Source organism: Sorex fumeus, unplaced genomic scaffold (assembly GCF_029834395.1).
Source record: "Sorex fumeus unplaced genomic scaffold, SorFum_2.1 ptg000072l, whole genome shotgun sequence".
Taxonomy (NCBI): domain Eukaryota; kingdom Metazoa; phylum Chordata; class Mammalia; order Eulipotyphla; family Soricidae; genus Sorex; species Sorex fumeus.
The window spans coordinates 54,001,637-54,023,376 of record NW_026606129.1 but is presented as its reverse complement, the minus strand read 5'-3'; the positions used below and the strand labels follow the sequence as shown (position 1 = coordinate 54,023,376).

General features: G+C 49.8%; 1 protein-coding gene across 17 annotated transcripts in view; it reads right to left on the bottom strand.

The window, feature by feature from the left end:
* CACNA1D (calcium voltage-gated channel subunit alpha1 D) overlaps positions 1-21,740 on the bottom strand; it is a 339,546-nt gene that overhangs the window by 13,123 nt on the left and 304,683 nt on the right. For 13 of the 17 annotated variants that reach the window (XM_056129067.1, XM_056129065.1, XM_056129071.1 and 10 more), the window contains 6 exons: positions 20,519-20,678; positions 19,867-19,994; positions 19,646-19,742; positions 16,248-16,350; positions 15,054-15,155; positions 10,117-10,247 (listed from right to left, as the gene is read on the bottom strand). In XM_056129067.1, coding sequence (XP_055985042.1) covers positions 10,117-10,247; positions 15,054-15,155; positions 16,248-16,350; positions 19,646-19,742; positions 19,867-19,994; positions 20,519-20,678 — 721 coding nt within the window. Of the gene's footprint in view, positions 1-4,922; positions 6,390-10,116; positions 10,248-15,053; positions 15,156-16,247; positions 16,351-19,645; positions 19,743-19,866; positions 19,995-20,518; positions 20,679-21,740 lie in introns of those variants that run through there. The other 4 variants (XM_056129079.1, XM_056129080.1, XM_056129078.1 and 1 more) reach the window with 2 other exon arrangements.

The following is a 21,740-nucleotide window of genomic DNA, read 5'->3' as shown; positions in this document are numbered from 1 at the left end:
GGGAGGGTGGGGCTGGGGGATGGTAGGGAATAGGGGTTCTGCCAGGGTTGGGAACGAGGGAAACAGATGTTCCCAAACTTGAATTGAAACAAAGCTTAAGCACAGCACCCTGAATTTATTACATATCACAAAACAAGATAATGAAAAATTTCTAGCACACATATCAAGCTAAAAGATAGCTTAGGCTGCTCCAAAATTTCCATAGGCACAAGTTCCAATCCCCGAAAATGCAGAAAACTGTCTTAAACCCTTGAAAAAATTAGTTTTTTTTCCACAACCCTAGAAAAAGGAACATTGTTTTTCTTGAAATAGTTTACAATCAGTAAAATTACCTATTTGTTCATATTTCAGATCTGTATCTAGCGCTATCAACAAAATACTACTTGAATTTGAAATGTGATCATTAGCACTTAATCCAACACAATTAAAGCCATATAAAGTCATTCCATTAACATCACAGTAGAATTATGGTTTTGAATAAACACAGAATTGCTATAAAATAGAAACATTATTGATTTAAGATGTCCAATTATATAAAATATTAAACAGAATCAAGCCTAGTTCCCGTGAACTTTTAAATGCTAGATGTTACCATAAATATTTTTTCTTTTTAAAAAAAGAAATGTTGGCGCTTCATAGACTGCTGCTTTAGATTTTAGACACCATTTAATTGAAGTTTTATAGATATTTACTCTACTGAATGATAAAGTCACTCCCAAAACTATAAAATCTTTCTAAATAATTCTGAAGCAATAGCATAAAATTCTATCAATTCATCCCGTGGCAACATTCATTTACCTTCCTTTCTCTTGCCCGCTTTCAGGGTGAAGTTTTTCCTACCTGGGTATATTTGAATTGCTTTCCTGGCCTGTCTCCCTATGCTAGTCCCATCAGACACACCTGTCGGCAGCTCTCAGGACCAGACCAGGACAAGAAACGCCCAGAAGTCCACTCTGAACCTACACTGTAACAGTGGAGATAAGACAGATGAGTCTCCAGTCGGGACTGGGCCAGGCCATTCATCTTCAGATGTGAGTGCCAGCCAGGCTTCCTGACTCTGGCCCGAGAGCCCCTGACAGGCAGAGCCTGGTCTCTCTCAGTGATGCCCAGCCCTCTCATAAAAGGCAATCCTCCACCAGGATCCAGCTGCCACCCAATCAGAGAATATCATTTGAGACAGGCAATTCTTAGAGAAGACACTGGCTCATCTACAGGCTGTGGCCCGCCTCCTCACCACACACTCACTCAAGCACACACACAGCCACTCACCAGCACACCCCTTACTTTGTCATTGTTTTCCTCCAGGGAAAATGGGATGGTGTGACCTTTGTGTCCATTACAAACAGCCCTTGAGTTCTATATAAAGGGAGGAGAGAATCATGAACACAGCTCCCTGTGAGTCACCCATGGCCGCTCCAACCCTCACTGAAAAGTCAGCTGGGATGCTACGTTCTGAGTGACTCCGGGGCCGCACTTAGTTCCACACCTCCAGCTGGCTACCATTGTTTTGAAAAAAACATTTATTTAGTCTTTTTTTTTTTTTGAGGGGAGGAGTTCACACCTGGTGACGTTCAGGGGTTATGCCTGGCTCTGCATTCAAGAATCACTCCTGACGGTAGGTGAGGGAACCGTATGGGATGCTGGGAATCAAACCTGTGTCAGCTGCATGCCAGGCTGCATGTCCTACCCGCTGAACTATCCCCCCAAATTATTTTAGAATGATCAAATCTAGGCATATTTCTTTGCAAATGATAACATAGAGATGTTGGGTTCCACATGGATTTTTGGATCTCGTTTTAACACCAGGATCAGAAAAACTCTTGCCAGTGTCCAGGCAATAAACAGTTAAAGGTGAGACTAGGCAGAAACAGCCAACTTCAGCCTGTATCCTGAGATCATCTTTGTCCCACCCACTGTGATCTCACCCACTTGAATCTGTGAGATCTTGGAGAAGGGAGGGCCAGCTGCCTGTGACCGTCCCCCTTTGCTTGAATGATGTACCTAGACTTTCCCGTAGGCTGGGCTAGAACCCCTGCTCCCCAGGACTGGAGCTTTCATAGGGTCATGCTGGTCCCACTGCTACTACCGCTAAAGCAATGCGGTTGGGTCTACAGGTCTCAGCTGTCTCATGACTAGGCGCCTACATTAATGTGGCTGGCTCACTTGCAAAGCAAATCTTTGGGCTCACCTAACTAGTTCCTGAACTGCTTGACCAGCATGGAAATGACGCATGATCACAAATAGTTATGAAAATGGAGCTTGACACAGGACATGTCCTCGACTCTGCCCCCGTCACCGAGGGTATTCCTAATACTTCCACCTCGGAGGCACTATCGCAGACCAGGCTTTCTCCTGAGAACATGGGAGCAGATATACAGCCATGTGGGGCATGGCAGGCACTCTGCTGACTCAGCTGACACAGGAGGACACAGGGGGCTCTATATCTCAGAGTGCTGTGCCCAGGGGTGGAGGAGGATGAAAAGAAGAAAGTGCAGGAGGGCCAGGCACAGTCAATAAGCAGAAGGTTCTTTCACTAAAGAGATCAGAGAAAAAGTCTCCAGCACTCCTTTCCTTGGAGGGAATTTTGGGATCATTCTAAGAACCTAAAGTTCTCAAAATATGAACAGGAGTGGTCTCTAGCCCGTGTTTAGCTCCGGAGGCGTCCAGAGTCACCTTCCAGAGTCCCAACGGTGTGCTGCTGCTCTTGTCTGTCCTGTGCCCTGCCACACTTATTCTCTCCTGGGAGCACCAAGGGGGGTTTGCAAGGACCCGGGGAAGTTGTCATCTCTCTGGCATCTGTGGTTTGGCACGATCTCTAACTTACTGTGTCTCAGTTTTATCTAATTTCTGATACAGTAAGTTGGGAAATACAAGAGCTCTCAATACTTTTTGTGAGTATGAAAGGATCTCAACACCCAACAGTTTGAGACCTGTGGACCACCCGTCTTTGGATAGGTCACACCATCTTTCCCTGAGGTACAAGTCCCTTGGCATCCATGGGCTATTCTTCACTTCCCTGCTCTTCCCTACCCCAACCTCTGGCTTGGGGAAACTAACTTTTGGCACTTTTAGGGAGATAGGGGGAGTCTTCGTTGTATCTTAGAACCACTTAATCTCCGTGACCTCAAATAGCCACTTCTCAGGTATGCTCAAGGACAATGGATTTCCCCAGGTACCTCTCACCCAACCATGGAACTCACGTATGTGTTAGCAAGCTCCTTCTTGGGTAACTGAATTATGGCATATTGAGCTAATGGGGGTGGCGCAGGGTATGGGTTGAATTCTGTAGATCATATGCTGCCATAAAGAAGCCCTTTTGCCATTACATACTATAATTTGCCTGAAGATATCCTCAGTTATTCCATCTTCCCAAAGACATATGGAAGTAGTAACTACTATTTTTGGAGGACAAAACACTGTTGTGGAGTGTGTGGACTCCCAACAGCTTTGTGAACTGATATCATCCTTTAAGTGGGTCAGTTGGCCTTGCTATTACATTAAGAGCAACTGAATGCCCCGTTGGCAATACCTTGCACTGTGATGGCCACTGCATAGCATCCCCCTCTCGGGAGGGCAGGAGAATGGAGCCCGTGGGTTCCAGGGCTGGGTCCTGAGCTGGCTGGGTCCATCTGCAACTATTCTAATAATGACCATGCAAGCATTCATCTTTGGGAGCTACGTCCTGTGCTCCTGGGCTAAGGAGACAGAGGTGAATCTGCAAGGGAGCTGTGAACCCAGCTTCAGGGACACCTTGTATGCTTTTGCAGAGGAAGTGGCGGCGGCCTGGCTCCCCGTTGCCTTCATGCACTGGCTACTGTCCAATCATTCTCAGGGCCACTGCTCAGCAGCAGGGCCAGGCCACCATGGGACAAGGCTCTTGTCTCTGAGTCCTAACGAAAGGTTGGTCTCTAGTCCATGTTTAGCGCTGTGACTGAAAAGGCTTGTGGGCAGAAGTAGCAGCAGCAGCCTGGGGAACATGGAGGCTGTTCCAGCGAGGCTCTAGCCAGGGTCCTTGAATGGGAAGGGCAGTCACCCTGACCCAGAGAGACAGGGGTGACACACTCACAGGTCTGAGCACACACTGCCCACTGGTATTGAATAAACACAACAGAAATCTGGGCCAGAGATTCACGGGGGCATATTTTATCTCAGCGCAGATGAGTGACCCCTCGGCCCACACCGAGACCTGTTCTCCTTGTCAGCGCTGACAAACCAAATCCCTGATCACTGTCTGCTCCAGAGACAGCCAGGCAGAGCAGAAGGGGGTCTTCAAGGGTCCTGGGGTATTTAGTGGGGAGGTATGACCACTCAAGCTGCGGGGTGGGGGGTACACAGCTCTTAACTAGCAGATGTGCTTCAGCGTTGTAACCAGTTTCCTGCTCCGAAGCTATCGGGCGCTGCTGCAAATATCCAGGCTGAGAACTCCTGCCTCATGATGGTCTGCCCCAGGGAGCAGAGCCGGGGCAGCAGGGCGCACCACAGGAAGCCCAGGGAGTCTCTAATATCTGCGAAGGTGGGACTACAGAGTCCCTCAAGTCATTGGGGTGAAGGACAGGGACCTCAGCACCTCCACACAGGAGACACGGGACTCAGGCTGGAGGACACTGTTGGCCCTGAGGACACTTCTTACTGGTGAGACAGTTCAGCTCTACCCCCACCCTTTCTGGTCTCTAGGACTCACTAATTACTAAGGATGTCCAGGTGAGTGTCCACTGAGCCAGGGACAGGCTCTGTGGGTGCTCTCTTCCTTGTCTGCCACACTGCTCACCCACCCCCAAGTCCTTCCCCAACAGACAGACAGACAGAGAGACCACACACCACACACAAACACATATATACACACACACACACAGAGGTACACACACACAGCAGGCAAAAGGACTTACAACTGTTTTTTGTTTTTGTTGTTTTTTTTTTTCTCCAGACACTGCAGAAACTTCAAGTTTTACACTAAGGTTACTTTTGAACATTGCTTTTTAAAACTCAGATTGGCTCCTCTGGGTTTCTTGGGCTCAAAATCAGGTATTCACTGCACGAAATTCACTGACTGAGGATTTCAGATGGGCGCCCTCAGGAAACAATTTCTCGGGCAAAAATCTACCATTTGCAGATGTCAAAAAACAACCTGTAGAATTACTTCTCTTTACATCTGTATGCATTTCCATGTTATCTTAAAAAGGGGAGAATTCTTTCTCTTTCTCAATGGATAACTACAGTACAGAAAAGAGATCAAAGAGAAATAAGAATTTCTTAAAGTTCTGGTAGTAAACAGGCATATGATATTATTATTGTTTTAGTCTTAATAATAAGCAATTATACGTTCAAAGTGCTTTACAATCACTTAGCTATTCCTCACAACAGCCCTGTGAGGTAGGTCGACATTATTACCCCCATTTTACAGATGGGGAAACTGAGGCACAGAGAGGTTAAGTGTCTTGCCCAAGGTGACACAGAAAGTGAAACTGCAGGAGCAGAGACTAGGACCCAGTTTCCCTGACTCCCAGTATCCTTGAAACTAGACCACACTGATTCCAAAGAGGCATCCCCAGACTGGCTTTGAGCACAAATCAAAGACGGACAATGTTGGATGAGGTTGGGTGTGGTGGCATTTCCTGTGGACACGTTAAGATGGAACCTGAGGTGCTGCCTGGCTGGGTCTGGCATGCGGGGTGGGGGGTGGGAGTGTTAGTTTCAATGGGTGTGTCTGAGCTTGCTGTCCTGCCCATTTCCCACTGCATTCTCCACCAGGTCACGACAGAGGGCAGGAGGCGGGGAGCAGGAGGTCATGGCGGACTGGCACAGAAACAGAACTCTTGTCAGCTCAGCGCCAAGGGGCCTGTCGGTCTCTGGGAGTTCAGGCGAACTGGGGATGCAGGACTTTGGAACAGTCAGCTGCCCACCTTAGGCAGGTCTGCTCAATCTTTTGATTAGGATTTTAGTTATTATTATTATTATTAATTATTTTTACTGGCCAGCATCAGGAAGTTGTGTTCATTTCATTTCTTTGTGGGGACGGCTGCCCCCTTCCTGGGCTCTCTCTCCCTCTTTCCCTTTCTCTGAGTCTCTGCTTGGAAGGGAAAACGGGAAAGCCTGGCACGTCCCCGCTCATGAAAAAGTGCCACGGCGAGCAGCGTCCGCGACAGGCAGCCACGGCTCCGCAGATGAACCACAGCCCCGTGTCCACCTTCTGGAGGAGGGCTTGGCTTGGAAGGGGTCGCCCTGGGGCCTTGGGTTTGCTTTCTCCTGCATTTCTCCCGAAATGCTGTTTCAGTAGAAATAAGCCCACTGCAGCCTTTTTTCCCTTTCAAGGCCTGAGCCATACACGCCTCCGACTAACGAGCTCGGTGCTGCAGCTCAGGCAGAAAATTCTAAAGCATCCGTTCAAGCATCTGAAACAAATGAATCAGCCAGTGAAATCTCATCTGTTAGCATCTGTTCTCCTCTTCTACTAAAAAAAGGAAAAACAAGCCGTTTGATGGCTTTAGATGGAATCATGCTTAAAAGAAGAAGTTCTACTTTTAGATTCAGATGTCTAGATCGCAGATGTCTGAGGGTCCACAGATTAAACAGCTGTGGGGGCCCCCACCCCTCCGTTTTCCTTTCTACGCACTGCGCCAAGGCATATGAGGGACAAGGAGTCACTGGTGTCTGTCCACCACCCACTTTTCCACTTACTCACCTACCCCACCATCTGTCAGCTAAGCCATCCCAAGCCAGCAGCCTAATCGTTTTACAGCTGGGAACAAAGGTCTCCTTAAATCAAACTTCCAAATGGGGTTTCAAAAAAAAAATAATAATAATAATGGCTTCCCTCTCTAATTTCTTCCTGTTGTCCAGGGGGGCAGGCTCCCATCTGGGATGGGAGAGGGACAGGGAATCGCCTCGGAGTGCACTAGTCTTGGCAAAATAGGAATGTGCAAAGAGAAATGAACAAAACTTTCCCCACTTTGTGGGATCTATTCTTGTTCTGATCCATGAGCTACAGGACCGATTCGGGTCTGCCTGGTGTGGAGCCGTCCTCCTCGGGAAGGTCTGAGGAGCGTTTGGGCACGCATGGCTCTCTACTGGGAAGGGGGCTGAGCGTTCCCTCTGCAGAGCCCTGCTCCTTTATCTGCCTGCTCTGTGCGGAAACTTGCAGGTCACTGGGGGGCAGCAACGTTGGGTGAAGAGCAAAAGCTGAGTCAAACTAAAGTGAGTATGGTATGTAGGGGATGAGTGAGGCAAATCAAAAGCCGGAGGCAGCTTCTCTCTGGCTCCCTCTGGAGAGGGGCTGGAGAGAAGGCTGGCTTGGATGAGGAGGAGGATGGACAGATGGAAACTGCACACTCACTCAGACCACAAAGGCCAGAGGACACTGGGTGCCAAGCTCCTCTCACACACGGATCCAGGAGCTCCTTCGGCCATCCCCCTTCGTGCAGAAGGGGCCGCTGCAGTTGGTCTGAACGGAGGGAAACCGGGGAGAGCCCGCAGGGCTGGAAGCATCGTATGTTCTCTGTGCTCTGGAAAAACCTTGCGTGGCGGGGTTGGGGAGGAGGGGGTTGCAGAGAATCTGGAGCAGTTTGGATGCTGTTCAGACAGACTGCATTCTAACGCAGCACAAGCACGCACAGCCTCTGTCTTCTGCGCTCACACCGCGAGGCCCACACTCCACCTTCCATTAGCGATTCTGTCTGCAGCCGTGGGGTCCCCAAACCCACCAGCAGGGGCAGAAGCCACTCCTTTCACTTCCCAGGGGTTCCTCGGGGACCCTATACCTGTCCTAGTGACTCTTGAGGTGCTTCCTCCGCTGCCATTTGGCCTGTTTTCCTAGCCGCTACGTGAGCAGGACAGGCAGAAAGGAAAAATTTTCTCATGCTAATTAAATGTCGAGTCACAAATCACATTTAAAGCTAGTCCGATAGCTGAGAAAGCCAAAAATGTAATTGGAATTATCCTTCAAGGAGACAAAGATTTTTCTATTTTTAAGGTCTGCTTCAGAGTCAAATGCATTTTCAGAATTTATCTGCCAATATTATGAGTACAACTTAATTTTCTGGGCTGTATATGCAACATAAATTATAGACATTGCCTCAACTCCCAATGGAAGCATGTGAAAATGTGTTGACTTCATCTAACTCAAAATATTTAAATTTCATCCAAGAAATGAAGCTCTATAAACAAAGTGAAAAATGTTTAGGAGGAAAAACGAACCCTCAACATAGTTTTAACACAATGTAATAGACTCTTTTAACCAATGACTTGCAATGTATAGCCTTAGTACCACTTCAACTTGGAATAGCACTTGTAAAGCAAGGTCGGTCATTATTTACTTGGGTGTTGTTTTCAGGTTTTAATACACCAGAACATTATATCCAGAAACCAGAGCGAGCACTCAGTCATCCAATTGGGAAGTTTTAGGGATTTGGTAATGGTTATAACTCTATATCCAGGAAATCATATATGTCTTCCAACAACAAAAAAAAAGGTCTTGTTACAGAGCTAATATGGTTACTGTAAATCATGATATAAACCATCCATGACAGAGTATGTTTCCCCCTCCCGAAAAGGCATCACGTTCCAACCCCATAAGCTAGAATCCTTGAACACTGCACTTAAGAACCCAGGGACAAAGACCTGGATGAATGTGCAAAAACACCTTTCCAGCTTGCTTTGTCTCTCAGACTGCTACACAGGAGGAAAGCTGTCACTTAGGCCAACTGCATCAGTCAGAGAGGGAGAACTCACAAAGGCCACCATCTGAGCCAGCAACGAGCTACCTGACAGAGCCTGTGATCCCGAGCTAAGCCTTCAGGAGTTGTGATCAGAGAAAGAAAAGGTCAGGGATAGTTGGGCTGGCACCCCTCCCTGCCCCCAGCCCTGCAGCCGTCTGGAGGGAGTGCCATCTCATCATAAACCTCCCGGGAGTGATCCAACAACCTGCCAGCTACACATGCTCCCTGCATTCCTTCACTCTTCCATTCATGGCCACTTGCATCCACGCTCTCTTGCAGCAAGATCACAGACAAGCCCACACTGTAGTCGTAGTTAATATTGCTTTGGACGCAAAAAAAAGTTGGGGATTTTCTCCATGAAAAAAAAAAATAATAAGGGGGAAGGACCAGTCTACACTGAACTTTCTCAAGGCCTGCAGGACTGATTTGAGGCACGTGGCGGAAACAGGACCATCAGAGTCATGTTAGAGTTAAGTAAATTAAAAGGGAAATATCTGGATCTTATTCAGGATGGACTTGACACACACTCGGACTTTCCACTGCTCTGGATGGTGGCTGGTGGGTGGCCGCCTGCCCAGTGGCTCCCTTCCCCCATCCTTAGCACCTTCCTCCTCAGTCCCTCCTTACCATTCTCCTTCGCCACCAGCACCCACAAATTCCCTCCTAGCGGCTGCCTTTCCCTGCCTGCTTCCTGGTGTGGGAACTTTGAGCTCAACAACAAGTCTAGAGTCCCTGAACAGCGAAGCCCTCTGGCTACCCCAGGGGGACAGGCGACCTGGGAGGGACGAGCACGGCGCTTGCACAGCTACGATCACAGCCCCATTGGAGACAACACACAGCCACGCACACAGAGACAGACGCGCACGCACAGCACACACCAGGAGGTGATGGATGTTACTGAAATGGACCAAACCGACAAGCAGTGGGGTAAGAAACAAACAGAAACAAAACAAAGCACTTGCGTTCAGATGGAAAGCTGTTTGGGGTTGAGAGGGCAACTGGGGCCCTGGGCCCAGGGATGGAGGGATGGGAGGAGATCACTGACTTTGGGGGTCACTGTGGGAGGGGGGGCTCCGGGTACTGAGGCAACACTGGCTTGCACCCCATCTACCAGTGGAGAGCAACTGGTGTCTCCACTACTGTCTGGAGGTTCTGCCCTATCCCTCCCTGCCCCTCTCCCCCATGCAGCTGAGGTATTATCCTGGGGTCAAGCAAGGAGAGGGAGGCACTTACCTGGAGGCCCAGAATGGCTAGTCCACTTTTGGGGGTGTGTGTGCAGTAGCTCAGTTTAAACAAAATCCTGGCAGTACTGCTCAACCATGAGTAATAGTCCGCTCTCTAGTATTTCAAATAAGCTGATGAAATTGTTAGTGGAAAGGGGAAACAGAACAAAATGACAATTCACCTGTAGGGCAATCGTGGTGTTCTTCGCGGGGTACTTTCCCACCAGTCCTTGTTCTTTCCGTTTCTTGAATTTCCTAAAGTAGTCCTGTATCAGGAAAGTGGCATAGAACTTCCCCACGGTTACCTCATCATCTAAACGGAGAGACCAGACAGAGCTCTCCCGAATCAGCACATTTGGACCAGGAGCCTCTACACTTGCTTCTGGCTGGGGGAGGGGTGGGGCGGGGTGGCGCAGCGCGGAGGGGCAGGGCTCTTAGCGCCCACCCCAGGGGGAGAGCTAGCAAAAAGCAAGGTTTGGCAAAGCAGTTGAAGGCTCGAAATCAAGGGTCAGTTCAGTGCAATGAACTGGTACTCGGAATTGCAGAAAATAAGGAATTTGTCATGAGTTCAAAAGAGCAGCGTATTAGTAACACTAGGAAGTGCTGTCTTGGTTATTGACTTAAAATAAAAATTACAAAACAACCACACAAAAAAAGGCTTCCTGGGTCATATTTTCACCCCATGCATGGGGATGTGCACGTGTAATTGCCGTGAACACCTTGGGCAATTAACCATCCACATCCCGATGCTTGGGGATAAAGATAGAGACCGCAGAAGGGTGAGAGCTCGGAAGAAAAGGAAGGTTCAGAAAAGTGACTGCAAGTCCAGATTTTCCTGTGACCCCCTTTTTCTCTGCAGTCGTCTCCAGAGACCTTCTCTTGGTTTGCTCCTGCAGAGCAAACCACGTACTGCAAAGCATCGGCTCCAAGGAGCCTCGAGCTAAGCTGGTGTTTCTGCTGTTTTAGAAAACAGCAGCCACGTGTGGGCAGTGGGGGATTCTGTGGAGTATTTTCAAGGGGATGCATGAGGCAGAATAGTGGCTTGGCCGTCTCCTGGTAAACCACCTGGGTATGGAAGGTATGCGCTAGGGTCCCCACAAGTCTCTTTATCCCCAGGGTGCTCGTCATCAGATTTCTGTGTGTTAAGGCCTCGTAAGTGGCAAGTGTCAGAACATGGTAGCAGCCCAGGTATGTGGGTTGCATTGGGGGCCAGGCATGAATCCTGGCTCCCAGAGGCTGGAGGGAAGACTCGACGTGAGACCTCAAGCTTTTGGCCAGGCCATTCTGGCAAGTCAGATGGCATCTGGTGCTAGGGATCCAAGCTCTCTGAGTTGTGGTCTCTACTGGAATAACTTTCTGAGGTGCTGCAAGGATTTCATGAGCTATGCAAAAGTGGGCCCCAAAAGTGGATCTGTGTGGGGGAGGGCTGGAGGATGGTTAGCCAGCAATCACCTCCATTTAACACCCTGCGGATACAGACACTTGGCATTGCAGTGAGTTCTGGGCAGGAGAGTTCGGGGGGACAGGATGGCCATGTGGACACTAGTGGCTGCTGCTGTCTGGAACGCGCTGGGCTACTGGCTGTGCCCTGCCGAACTGCTGGTCAGAGGCAGCCTAGAGCAGATGGCTCAGGATGGGCTGGCCTCAGGAATGCCTTCCCAATATGGTCTGGGGGTCCTGAAGGAGTGTCAGGGTTCTCAACAAGAAATGGAGACTGGTAGCATGTGTGTGTGTGCGGGGGGTGGGGGGGGGGCAACTCTGGGGCCTCCAGCCAGTCTGGACATTCTAGCCGTGCACCGCCCATGAGCAGAGGCTCACTGCAGAGAACTGTGAGGGTCTTGACAATGCACACCCTAATTTACTTTCGGACCATTCCCCATTTTCCTGGTACTTGGGACACAGTGTCCTTGCTACAATGGGATGCCCACAGACACCAGGCCAGGGCCAGAGAAGTCCCATGGGGGTTTCAGAGCCTCTTTATAACAGCACTAAGGCGGTGACTCTGCCCTCTGCTCACTTTACCCAGCAGGGAAGAATCAAAGGACCTTCTTCCAGGGCTGTGGGGCTGGGGACAGGAAGCCCAGGCCTGCCCACTACCTCCTCATACCACCTCGCTCGGCTGGAGCCATGGGGGAGGAGGGGGTGGTCCCGGCTCAGACCACACAGGTCATCCACTGTCTTCAGAGTTGCTCTCAGAGAAAAGTCTATCCCTGCGTGTGCTGCTGAGGGAGGGTCTTAGGGTGGGCTTCCCACCTATAGCGCCACAGATAGCCTTTACAGACACTCCCTCTCCCTCTGCCCCCAACTCTGCTCCCTGGGAAACACTGGCTTGTCTCCTTCCATACGGATGCTTACAGCATGCATGCTGGGTATACCTAATCCTTATTGCTCCTTTGTCTGGGCAATGCTGGGCTGGAGCGGCCAAGGCAGAGGCAGGTGGGGGCTCCTATAGGGGCTTTGGAAGTAAGGGGGGCATGTCCCCAGGGCAAAGATCTGAGCAGAGACGGGTCCAGCCGGGCTCTGCAGGAAATACTCAGGATTGCGAACCCTCTCCTGGGGAGACATTGTGCTAACACCGAGCCCTAGATGTGTTCTTCAGAGCAGGGTCATTATGTAGGGCAGGGTTTTCTGAAAAGTTCCTGGAGAGAGGAAGCCATGTCGTGAGAACATCTGGGCTCAGGACTGAAGGGATTGAGATGGGGTCTGCTCTGGGCTCTTCAGGACAAAGAAGCCAAAGATTCAGGTCAAGGTGCAAAGGGCAAATTAAAAGAGGTAAAGAGTCTTCTGACTGGAGGTGAGAATGTTTGCGGGACAGAGAGGGGAAATGAGATAGCTCTCTGTGGTGGAGAGGCCATTCCATTGGCCCCTCTGAGACACAGCAGAGATGGCAAGCTCAGCAGAATTCCTTGGACCCGTGCCTCAGTTTCACCTAACTGCCAAGCTCAGAGTGCTGCAGAGGAGGAGCTGTGTCTCATACTACAAAGCCTCTCAAGACGAAACTTGCTCTGCTGGGTCACTGGGGCTAAAGGGGCACCCTGGGCCCCAGGAGTGACAAGCTGGGCTCTGGGCTGGTGGCAGCATGCAGGAAGCTGTCCTACTGCAGCCGGCCCCCAGGGTTGGATTCTCGTTTTTCTACTAGATTCTCATTTTCCTAAGTGTGCCCCGAAATGGGAGTATCTGGAGCTCCTGATCTCCTGGAAAATAAACAAGGGCCCACCCAGGAGACATCCGAAAAACTAAATCCCTGCACACAAGCTCTCTTGGTCTGGTTCCTGGAGGCCTGTAGGTGGCAATGGAATGTAGGTGGCAATGGCTCTAGGTGGAGACTCAATCTGGATGAAGCATGACCTGGCCCAATGACAGGGGCATGGAATTTCCGGGGCATTCCCTCTCCTCAGTGCTCTGACTGCCATATGGAATCCTGACACTTGTTACTCTAAACCCCAAACTGTTTTAAAAATACAAAAATACAAAAAGGCAAGTCCAGTGAGTGGAACAAGAAAGTGAGAGTCTCTGGTCTCTGTTAGCCATCTAGCAGAGCTAAGAATAGATCCATGTTTTCAAAGGAAAGGGACTATGATGAGGGGTTGAGTTCTGGGCGTGTGTGTGTGTGTGTGTGTGTGTGTGTGTGTGTGTGTGTGTGTGTTGCTGGTACAATGAGGACAATGAGGAGGATTGGGGTTTCTGGGCCACTGGGAGGTGGTGTTCCCAGGGCATCTCCAGAGCACTAGGCGCTGAGGGGTGAAGCCAGCTTCACAGAAAAGGGGCACTCTGGGGAGAGAGGCTGGGCGGATGGATGAGGGCCAGGCCTGGGGAAGGTTTCCGGAGACAGACACAGCCAACTACTCTGAAGCATGCATCTCTGTGTTTTGAGAAACATTGTTGGGGAATTCAGCTGGCAAGAGATAACTCCGATTCCATGCCACCACCCTAAAACAGAATTGCTTCAGAATATTCTGAGACTAAGAGTTGAGAGGAATGGAGGCTGCAGAAAAAGCTCAAGCACATTGTTATAACCATTTAAGAAAGCCGTTTCTCTAAGCCATGCGAGCACTGAGCAGCTGAAAATAAAGGCACTAAAACCAAAGAGTGGTTTTAAAGGTGCAGGACAGAGTAGCCCTTCTCTGCAGAGCCAGGACCCACCAGGCGCGAGTGTGGTCTGGGGGTGGACCCTCTGGTTTTGTTGGTGGCTTTTGCTTTCCCTTCTCGGTTCTTGGTGGGCCATGCCCCCCTGCGCCAAGTTGGGAGGTCATGCCTTTGAGAGGCGACTCCCTCTGGTACCACAAGCCCATTCTGTTTCCTGCATTACACCTGTGGGCTGCTCTCTCTGGCCTCGGTGAGCCAGAGGAAGGGGCCATGGCCACTGTCCAGGCTGGGGCATCTGAGCTGGCTTCGGGACTGGAGTCAGACCAGTACGGAGAGATGCAGGGACAATGGCACTGGAGGTTCTGTTGGTAAAACATTATCTAGGACCACTCTGTAGGCCCAGGAGGGCCAGGATGCTAGCGGGGGGCTGAATAAACCCATCCTGCACCTTTAAAACTCGAAAACAAAACAGTCAAAACACAACCACCTCAGCTTCTAAGTTCATGTGTAGTTAAACAAAATGAAAAAACAGTATATTATTACTTTATATATATATATATATCTGCTATATATATATAGACACACAAATATATAACTCTGAGTTTAGTAGTTATTTTACGATGAATAACAAAAGGTAAGAAGCGTGTCTGTTAGTTCTTTCTCTGCTCTCAGTTCTCATTAAAGGGGTATTTGGGGGTCATTTATAATAATAAATTCAGTCTTGATAAGAACATTTAAAACCACCATTTTCAGAAAGCTAGATGTTTCCCGTGAGAAGTTTGGCATATGGCAGGGCCAAAGGAAACGTCTAAGAAATATTTCCTTTTGGACAGATAACTCAGGCCTTGTTTCTTATGGCCAACTCTTCTCAAACATCTTGCCCTCACCCACCACACAAGCCCTCCGGGTGTTGGAACTAGTGGACACAGGAGGGGTTCTATGTACCCCTCCCCCCCAGGGCTTGCTGGACTCTTGCTATCAATTCAAACCCCTGTGCAGGCTAAGAATGACTGAGGAAAAAGATTACACTGACCACCAGCTGGAGGGACCACTTGGTCAAGTAGTTTCATGCTGGTTTTCTTCCAGATTTTCTTGATCACAGCACGCAGTTCTTCATTTGCCTGTTCCAAGTTCCCTGAATTCAAAAACAAGATGGGAATCCAGGCCTTGCTGCTTTCACCAGCAATCCCCCTGCCTCCACACTGGTTTTCCCCACCGTGGCTGCTGCTACAGCCCAGGACTGGACCTCCCCTGACCCCCTCGAGCTTAGGACTGACACCTGTGGCAGAAACAGCATGGCCTCCCAAGCCAAGACCTCCTAGCCCCTGCTCTCAGCGTCCCAGACTTTTTCCCAGGCTTTTCCGTACTCTTTCCATCCTTGAAGCTCCAGCCCCAATTTCAGCCAAACACCATTTCTCACCTTTGCTACAGCCTGTTTCTGCCTGTGTCACAAAGCCCCAGTATCTGTCTTTTTAAGCTGACATTTTGGTGTCTGAGTGTGGCCTGAATGACATTGCCTGAGGGAGTGTGGGGGTTCAGAGAAGTTCCCACTGCTGGAAGAATGTGCAGTCTTGAGGAACCTGCCTTTCCTGGTCCTAAGCTCGAGGGGGTCAGGGGAGCCAGCTCTCAGCCATGGCCCCTTGCTGGCCCCTCTCCTTCCCTGTCCTCAACAAAGTGCCTCCAAGAGTCGCCCCCACTGGCTGGCCCCAATCTGCGTCCATCTCTCTTCTAATGGTGTCATGAGCTAGCCCCATGGCCACGCATGCCCCAGAGCCTGCTGTCCGGGAAGGCAGCTCTCTCTCTCAGCAGGGAAGACGTGGGTGCAGAGGCAGTTCAGATTTCACAGATGAGGACCATCTTGCTGTGAGTGGACATCGAGGTGCCCACTTCAAAGAAGCCTAACTTGGAGTTGGCTGAGGCAGTGCCATATAGGTGCCAGCTCCTGGGTATGACCCCTGGCACCACGAATCAGCCCACAGAAGAGGTGGAGCTCAAACCCAGGCCAATCACACAGACTGCCTGAGTGCCCAGCTGAGCATAAAAGGAGGAATGAGGGAGACAGGGGCGGCCAGCCCGGTCACCACATAGCTGATGGAACCTCTAGCCCCCCTTTCAGGGTCTCCCCTCTGTAAGAAAAGGCCGTGGCATGAAGAGGTCAAAAAAAAAAAAGATGCGCCATCTCCTCCCCCTGCCCCTTCCCCCAGCCCACTACTCCCGGGTCGCTCACCTTCCGTCTTGATTTTAAGAGCCGTTCGTACCAGAGCAAACAGGGTGGCGTTGAACATGACCGTCCCATCACTGTTGAGGGGCATATTCATGGCAACGAGTCTCTGTGAACACAAAGTGGAGTTTCTCAGTGGAGCGTGAAGGCCTGATGTGCACTCTCTCCAGTGCTCGTTCTCGCTGAATTCAGCAGCCATTAGGGGCGCACCTGCTACCTGGGGTGGCTCCCAAATGCTGCAGATCAAAGCGTTACTCGTGGAGTCATGATCCAGCTTGCTGGTTTGTTTGTGAGTGCAGGCACCGCACTGTTCCAGCACCCCTGGCCCTGCTTCGGGAGCAGCTGTCCCGGGGTGAGTGCATGACGGGAACTCTCACTGGGTTGCTATGCTATGGGGGTTTGATGATGCTGATACAAAGAGGCAGGCCCAGGAGCCTTAGACTTTGCCCTGGACCACTGGGACCCATTCCTCTCTCTCCCACAGGGAGCATCCTTGGAGGATCCTGCCCAGTGTGACCAGCAGGTGATAGTTTGTACCGGCCAATATGGTTTCTAGAAGTGGTGGGTCTTTTAGAGTTGGGACCTATTTCCTGCACCTCAGGTGTCCTTCCTGACCCCTCCAACGCCAGCACTGGGGGGACTTGGGGACTTCCTCTCAGGGCCCCAGTGACCTCATCTGGAAATGATACACTGCCATCAAAGGTGCATGCCAGGTGTAAAATAGAGCATGGGCAATGCATCAGCCCAGAGCCTAAGCCTGATTGGTGCTACATGATTGGTAATTGGAAAAATTATTGTTTCAAATTTCTTTTTTTTTTCAGAGGTGGGACATACCCCCACTACCCCCCCCATACAACTTCTCTCTGCTTCCTCTATATCACTTTTTATGAGAAGCAGATGAAATTCTTCAATGCTTAAAAAGATGATCTATCCTAATCTAATACTGTGATGCTCATTTCCTTACCCAGAATCATGGAGTTTTATTCTTTAATTATGTTGACAAGTAAGAAAATAAACCAGATAAGATTTGTCATTTTGGCACTGGTAAAGGGAAGCTGACATGGGTGATGGGACTGGTGATGAAACATTGTATGTCAAAAGCCCAACTATGAATAGCTTTGTAATTCAGGTGCTTTAATAAAATAAAAACTTGAAAAAAACAACCAAAAAAAAAACCAAAAGCAAATTTATTTTTTTCTTGGTTTCTCAGCTATATCCTCTGGTGCTCAGGGATTACTCTTGGCTCAGTGCTCAGGGAAGACTCCAGGCAGAGCTTTGAGAAATATATCCATTGTATCTGAGTCAGCTGTGTAAAAAGCCAATCCCTTAACCCCTATACTCTCTCTTTAGTCCAAGTCTCAATTTTCTTCCCTTTCTTACCTGACCGGGTGTCCCCAGAGAAAGATGAAAACAAATGTTTTCTTCACCATGCAAATGAACTAGAATCTTGCGTTCTGCATGATTCCACCTGCCCCTAAATTCCACTGCTAATTGCTGACCATCTCTGTCTACAAAACCCTTGGACATTCATTTGCTTTCATGCTGAGTGCCTTCCTCATACATGCAGGCCTTTGGTGAGGCCTTGGAACACAGACACAGGAGGACAGTAGAGTGTGCGCACAAGAAGCCTCCTGGCTGTTGGGAAGGAGAGAGGAAACAAGAGAAGTGCCTTATTCTGTGAACCCACACTCAGAGTCCAGGCGGAGGAGAAGCAATGACATAAACTAGGTCTCCAGGGACTTGCCCATTGAGTGTTCTGGACTTGGGGTGGGGAGGGCGGCAAGTAGTGAGTTTGGCTCCAAGGATTATTTTGAAAGCCCTGAACACATATTAGACACTGCTCAGTTACCTCAGGTTCTGGGTTGAGCTGGCCTAGCACCCGCACAGGTCAAATCCTGAGCCCATGGGGAGCTGGCACCAGTCACTGGTGCTGGCCAGCTGGATTTCGTGAGGGTAGTTTCAACAGGCAGCCCTTGCACCTGTTCCCTGATGAGAATAGATCTCTACTAGGGATTCAGGAGAGCCAGCTCTCGTGTGTGTGTGTGTGTGTGTGTGTGTGTGTGTGTGTGTGTGTGTGTGTGTGTGTGTTGGGGAAGCAGGAGTCCAGAGAGGCTTTTGGAGGCCATGCCCAGGCCTGGGTGATGAGTTCCACCATCACACAAGGAGAAGCAGCACCGCGCCCAGCACCACCCTCTCTTCTCCAGCCTTACTCCTACTTCTCCACTCTAACCTTTGCTTCTGCAACTGAGATGACCAGTGTCCTCCTGAGGAAATGCCCTGCCTGCAGTCTTCTTCCGCAGGGGGCAGTCACTTTTCTAAACTGGAGGCTGCCTACCTTACGTGCTGGGGGAGAGGGCAGTTGGGATGGAGAAGGAACGACTAAGTCAATGATGGCTGGAGGGATTGCTCAGGGTGGGAGATGTGTGCTGAAAGTAGACTAAGGACCAAACATGATGGCCTCATAGTATCTGTGTTGCAAATCATGATGCCCGTAAGTAGAGAGAGAGAGAGAGAGAGAGAGAGAGAGAGAGAGAGAGAGAGAGAGTAAGAAGGAAGGTTCCTGCCACAGAGGCAGGAGATGGGATGGGGTGGCAGTGACAGGAGGAATACTGGGGATACTGGTGGTGGAAAATGTGCACTGTTGGAGAGATGGGTGTTCGATCACTGTATGACTGAAACTCAATCATGTAAGTTTTGTAACTGTATCTCAAAGTCAGTCAATAAAAATAAAATAAAATAAACTGGAGGCCACTGAGGCTGGAGCAAAAGGATTTATTCGCCATGCATGTGACCAACCAGGGTCCAATCCTCGCCACCTCGTATGGTCTCCTGAGCCTGCCAAGGTGATCCTTGAGCACTGAGCCAGGAGTAAGCTATAAACAGCACCATGTATGCCTCCCTCCTTAAATAACCAAAACAAACAAAAAGACTGGAGGCCTTGTCATGTCCACTCATCAGTCTTGCCTACCCTCCCTGGGATTCAACCCCTCAGGCTATGCTCAGCATGTGTCTATGGCCTTCTGCCCCTTTCTTCCATGTTTGAGTCACACCAGTGATGCCCAAATGCCAACCCCATGTCCAAGCCCCTTCCTCCGAGTCTGGGCTTTCTGGGTTTCTCTCTGCAGTGCCTTTTCCTGTTTGGACATACTCCTGCTTCCCCCCTCATGGTCCTAAGGCCAAAGGCCCCCTTCTTTCCATCCACCCAGTGACAATTTCCCTAAGCCCCTTCCTCTCTCAGGTGCCCCGATGGTGCCAAGAGTTACTCACTAGTGCATGCTCAAGAAGAGGAATCGCTTCTTCCTCATTCCTGTGTCCCAGGACCTGAGAGTCTGGACCCAGTGCTACTTAAAGACTCAGGGGGCCCTGGCAAGACAGGCCATTGGATAGGCAACTGAGGCACTTACCTTGCAGGCTACTCTATGTGGGCATAGTTTCCCAAAGCCAAGAGGCGGCTGGATGCGGCGGAGCAGAGTGACCACGTCCAGGTGCTTGATCCGTCCCCTAGAGACAGAGCCCAGCATGAGGGCCAGTGCATGCCAGTCCTCCCACCTTTGATAAACACAAGAAGCCAACTTTCTGGCAACAGTCCACATGAATGGGGGGTGGGGGTCCCTCTGCAACCTACTTTGCTTCGGGGTCATATTCCGACCATATTCTTTTGAATTCGTCTAGATGGTGAGGCCCCAGAATAGACCAGTCCCGGGTCAGGTAATCGAAATTGTCCATGATGACAGCCACGAACAGGTTGATGATCTGAAAAGCAAATCGGAAGGAGAGAGCTTAGGCTGCGGCAGGATGCATTGGGTCAGACCCTCAGACATGCTCATCAAAGATATGAACTTGTTTCTCTAAGAAAGGCTGTGAAAAGTCTCCTTCTGGAAACCAAAAAATTGGTGGTTTCTTGCTGTCCACCGGGCTTTGGCACACAGTAGGAAGGCAGGGAAGATGCTACCCAGCCTTTTGAAGTGTGTTGTGGTTTTATAATCCCATTGCCACCAATCAACTCATTCTTTTAAGTTACTGCTATGTGTGTTGGCTTTGAACTTCTCCCAGAGGCACCAGCAACCCCATGAAGCTGGGATAGTGGTTCCCCTGAGTCCCTGAGTGAGCATCAAAGTACTTCTCACTGCCCCTGAGGCAGCCATTATAGATGCTTCCCACTGTCCAGGGATGCCCAGGGCCCTCAACAGCCTGACACACCCCACTATGCTTTATTGGAGAGCTTCTCTGGTGTGGACCCAGCCGTGACACGCAACGGTTCCCCTCTCCTCACTCACCAGAAATGCGCACAGCATGTAGAAACTGATGAAGTAGACAATGGCGAAGTTGCTGCCACATGTATACTCCTCCCCCGGGTTGTAGTCAGACTCGGGGTCACACAGCTTCCCAGGGAGGCAGGCCAGCATGATTTCCTGCCAGGCCTCCCCCGTGGCACATCTTTCCAGATCAAGCAAAGAAAGGGCGTGAGGATGGGAAAGAGAAATTTGGGACTTCAGCCTTGAAGAATTCTTTATTAAATTTTATTTTATTAAAGCCACAACCATGCTGAGACCACTCTCCACACGCATGAAGGTACTGGCAGAGGAACAAAGGCATGCGAGTCCTGGGGCTGAGATCTCCAAGCCTGCTCGGATCGGGGCTGAGTATCCTCCACACAGATCCTCCATCTTCCAGTAGGCAGGGGTCACACCCACCAACTGACCCCATGGAGCCATGTAATCCCATCAATGGCCAAGACCCAGAGACTACAAAACCCAGCTCCCGGAAGCAAGAGCTTCCTGCCCCCCCTCCCCCCACCTCGGCCTGCCCTCTTGACAGGAACCTTTATAGGTTCAGCTGTTGAAGTTTGGGTCTCCTGATTCCAGTGTTGTTGAGTCTGTGGTTTGGATATTTAGCACTATTGTTCCTTAATGTCACTGATGTACCTGAATCCCCTTGACCCCTGACCCCACATTATTTCTCATTTGTCTCCTGAAGATTTTTTTCCTGAACAACTGAAAAACTTTGCCTCCTATGTGAAGCAGAACCTGGATAATTTGGAGAAAAGCCATTTCAAAAACCTAAGCTTCGTACTTCTAAGTCTAATAATTTGTGAAGGCCCTCCACAACTCCCGGTAGTGATAGCAATCATTTCATCTGAGCACATCCATTCTTTTTATTAACATGGACACTCCTCACTTTTGTGTCTAGTTACTTAAAAAAAAAAGTTTATTCCTTTTTGACGGTTCCTATTTTTTAGTCACCTGACATCTGACAATTAGATTCAACCCCCTGTTCAATTTTGTGGAGAGCAGAGAGCTGGACATGATCTAATTTGCAAATGACTTGCTAGCCAATTACTAGAGTTCCGAGAAATGACCGGTAAGCTCTCCAGAAAATTCTCTCACGGTAAGGTACTCTGCTTGCAAAGTGAGTGAACTGAGGTTAGAAATGGTCCTGTGAAATGTGATCCCACACACTCACGGGACACCGGTCACCTGGGCAGTGCAGATGTTCACA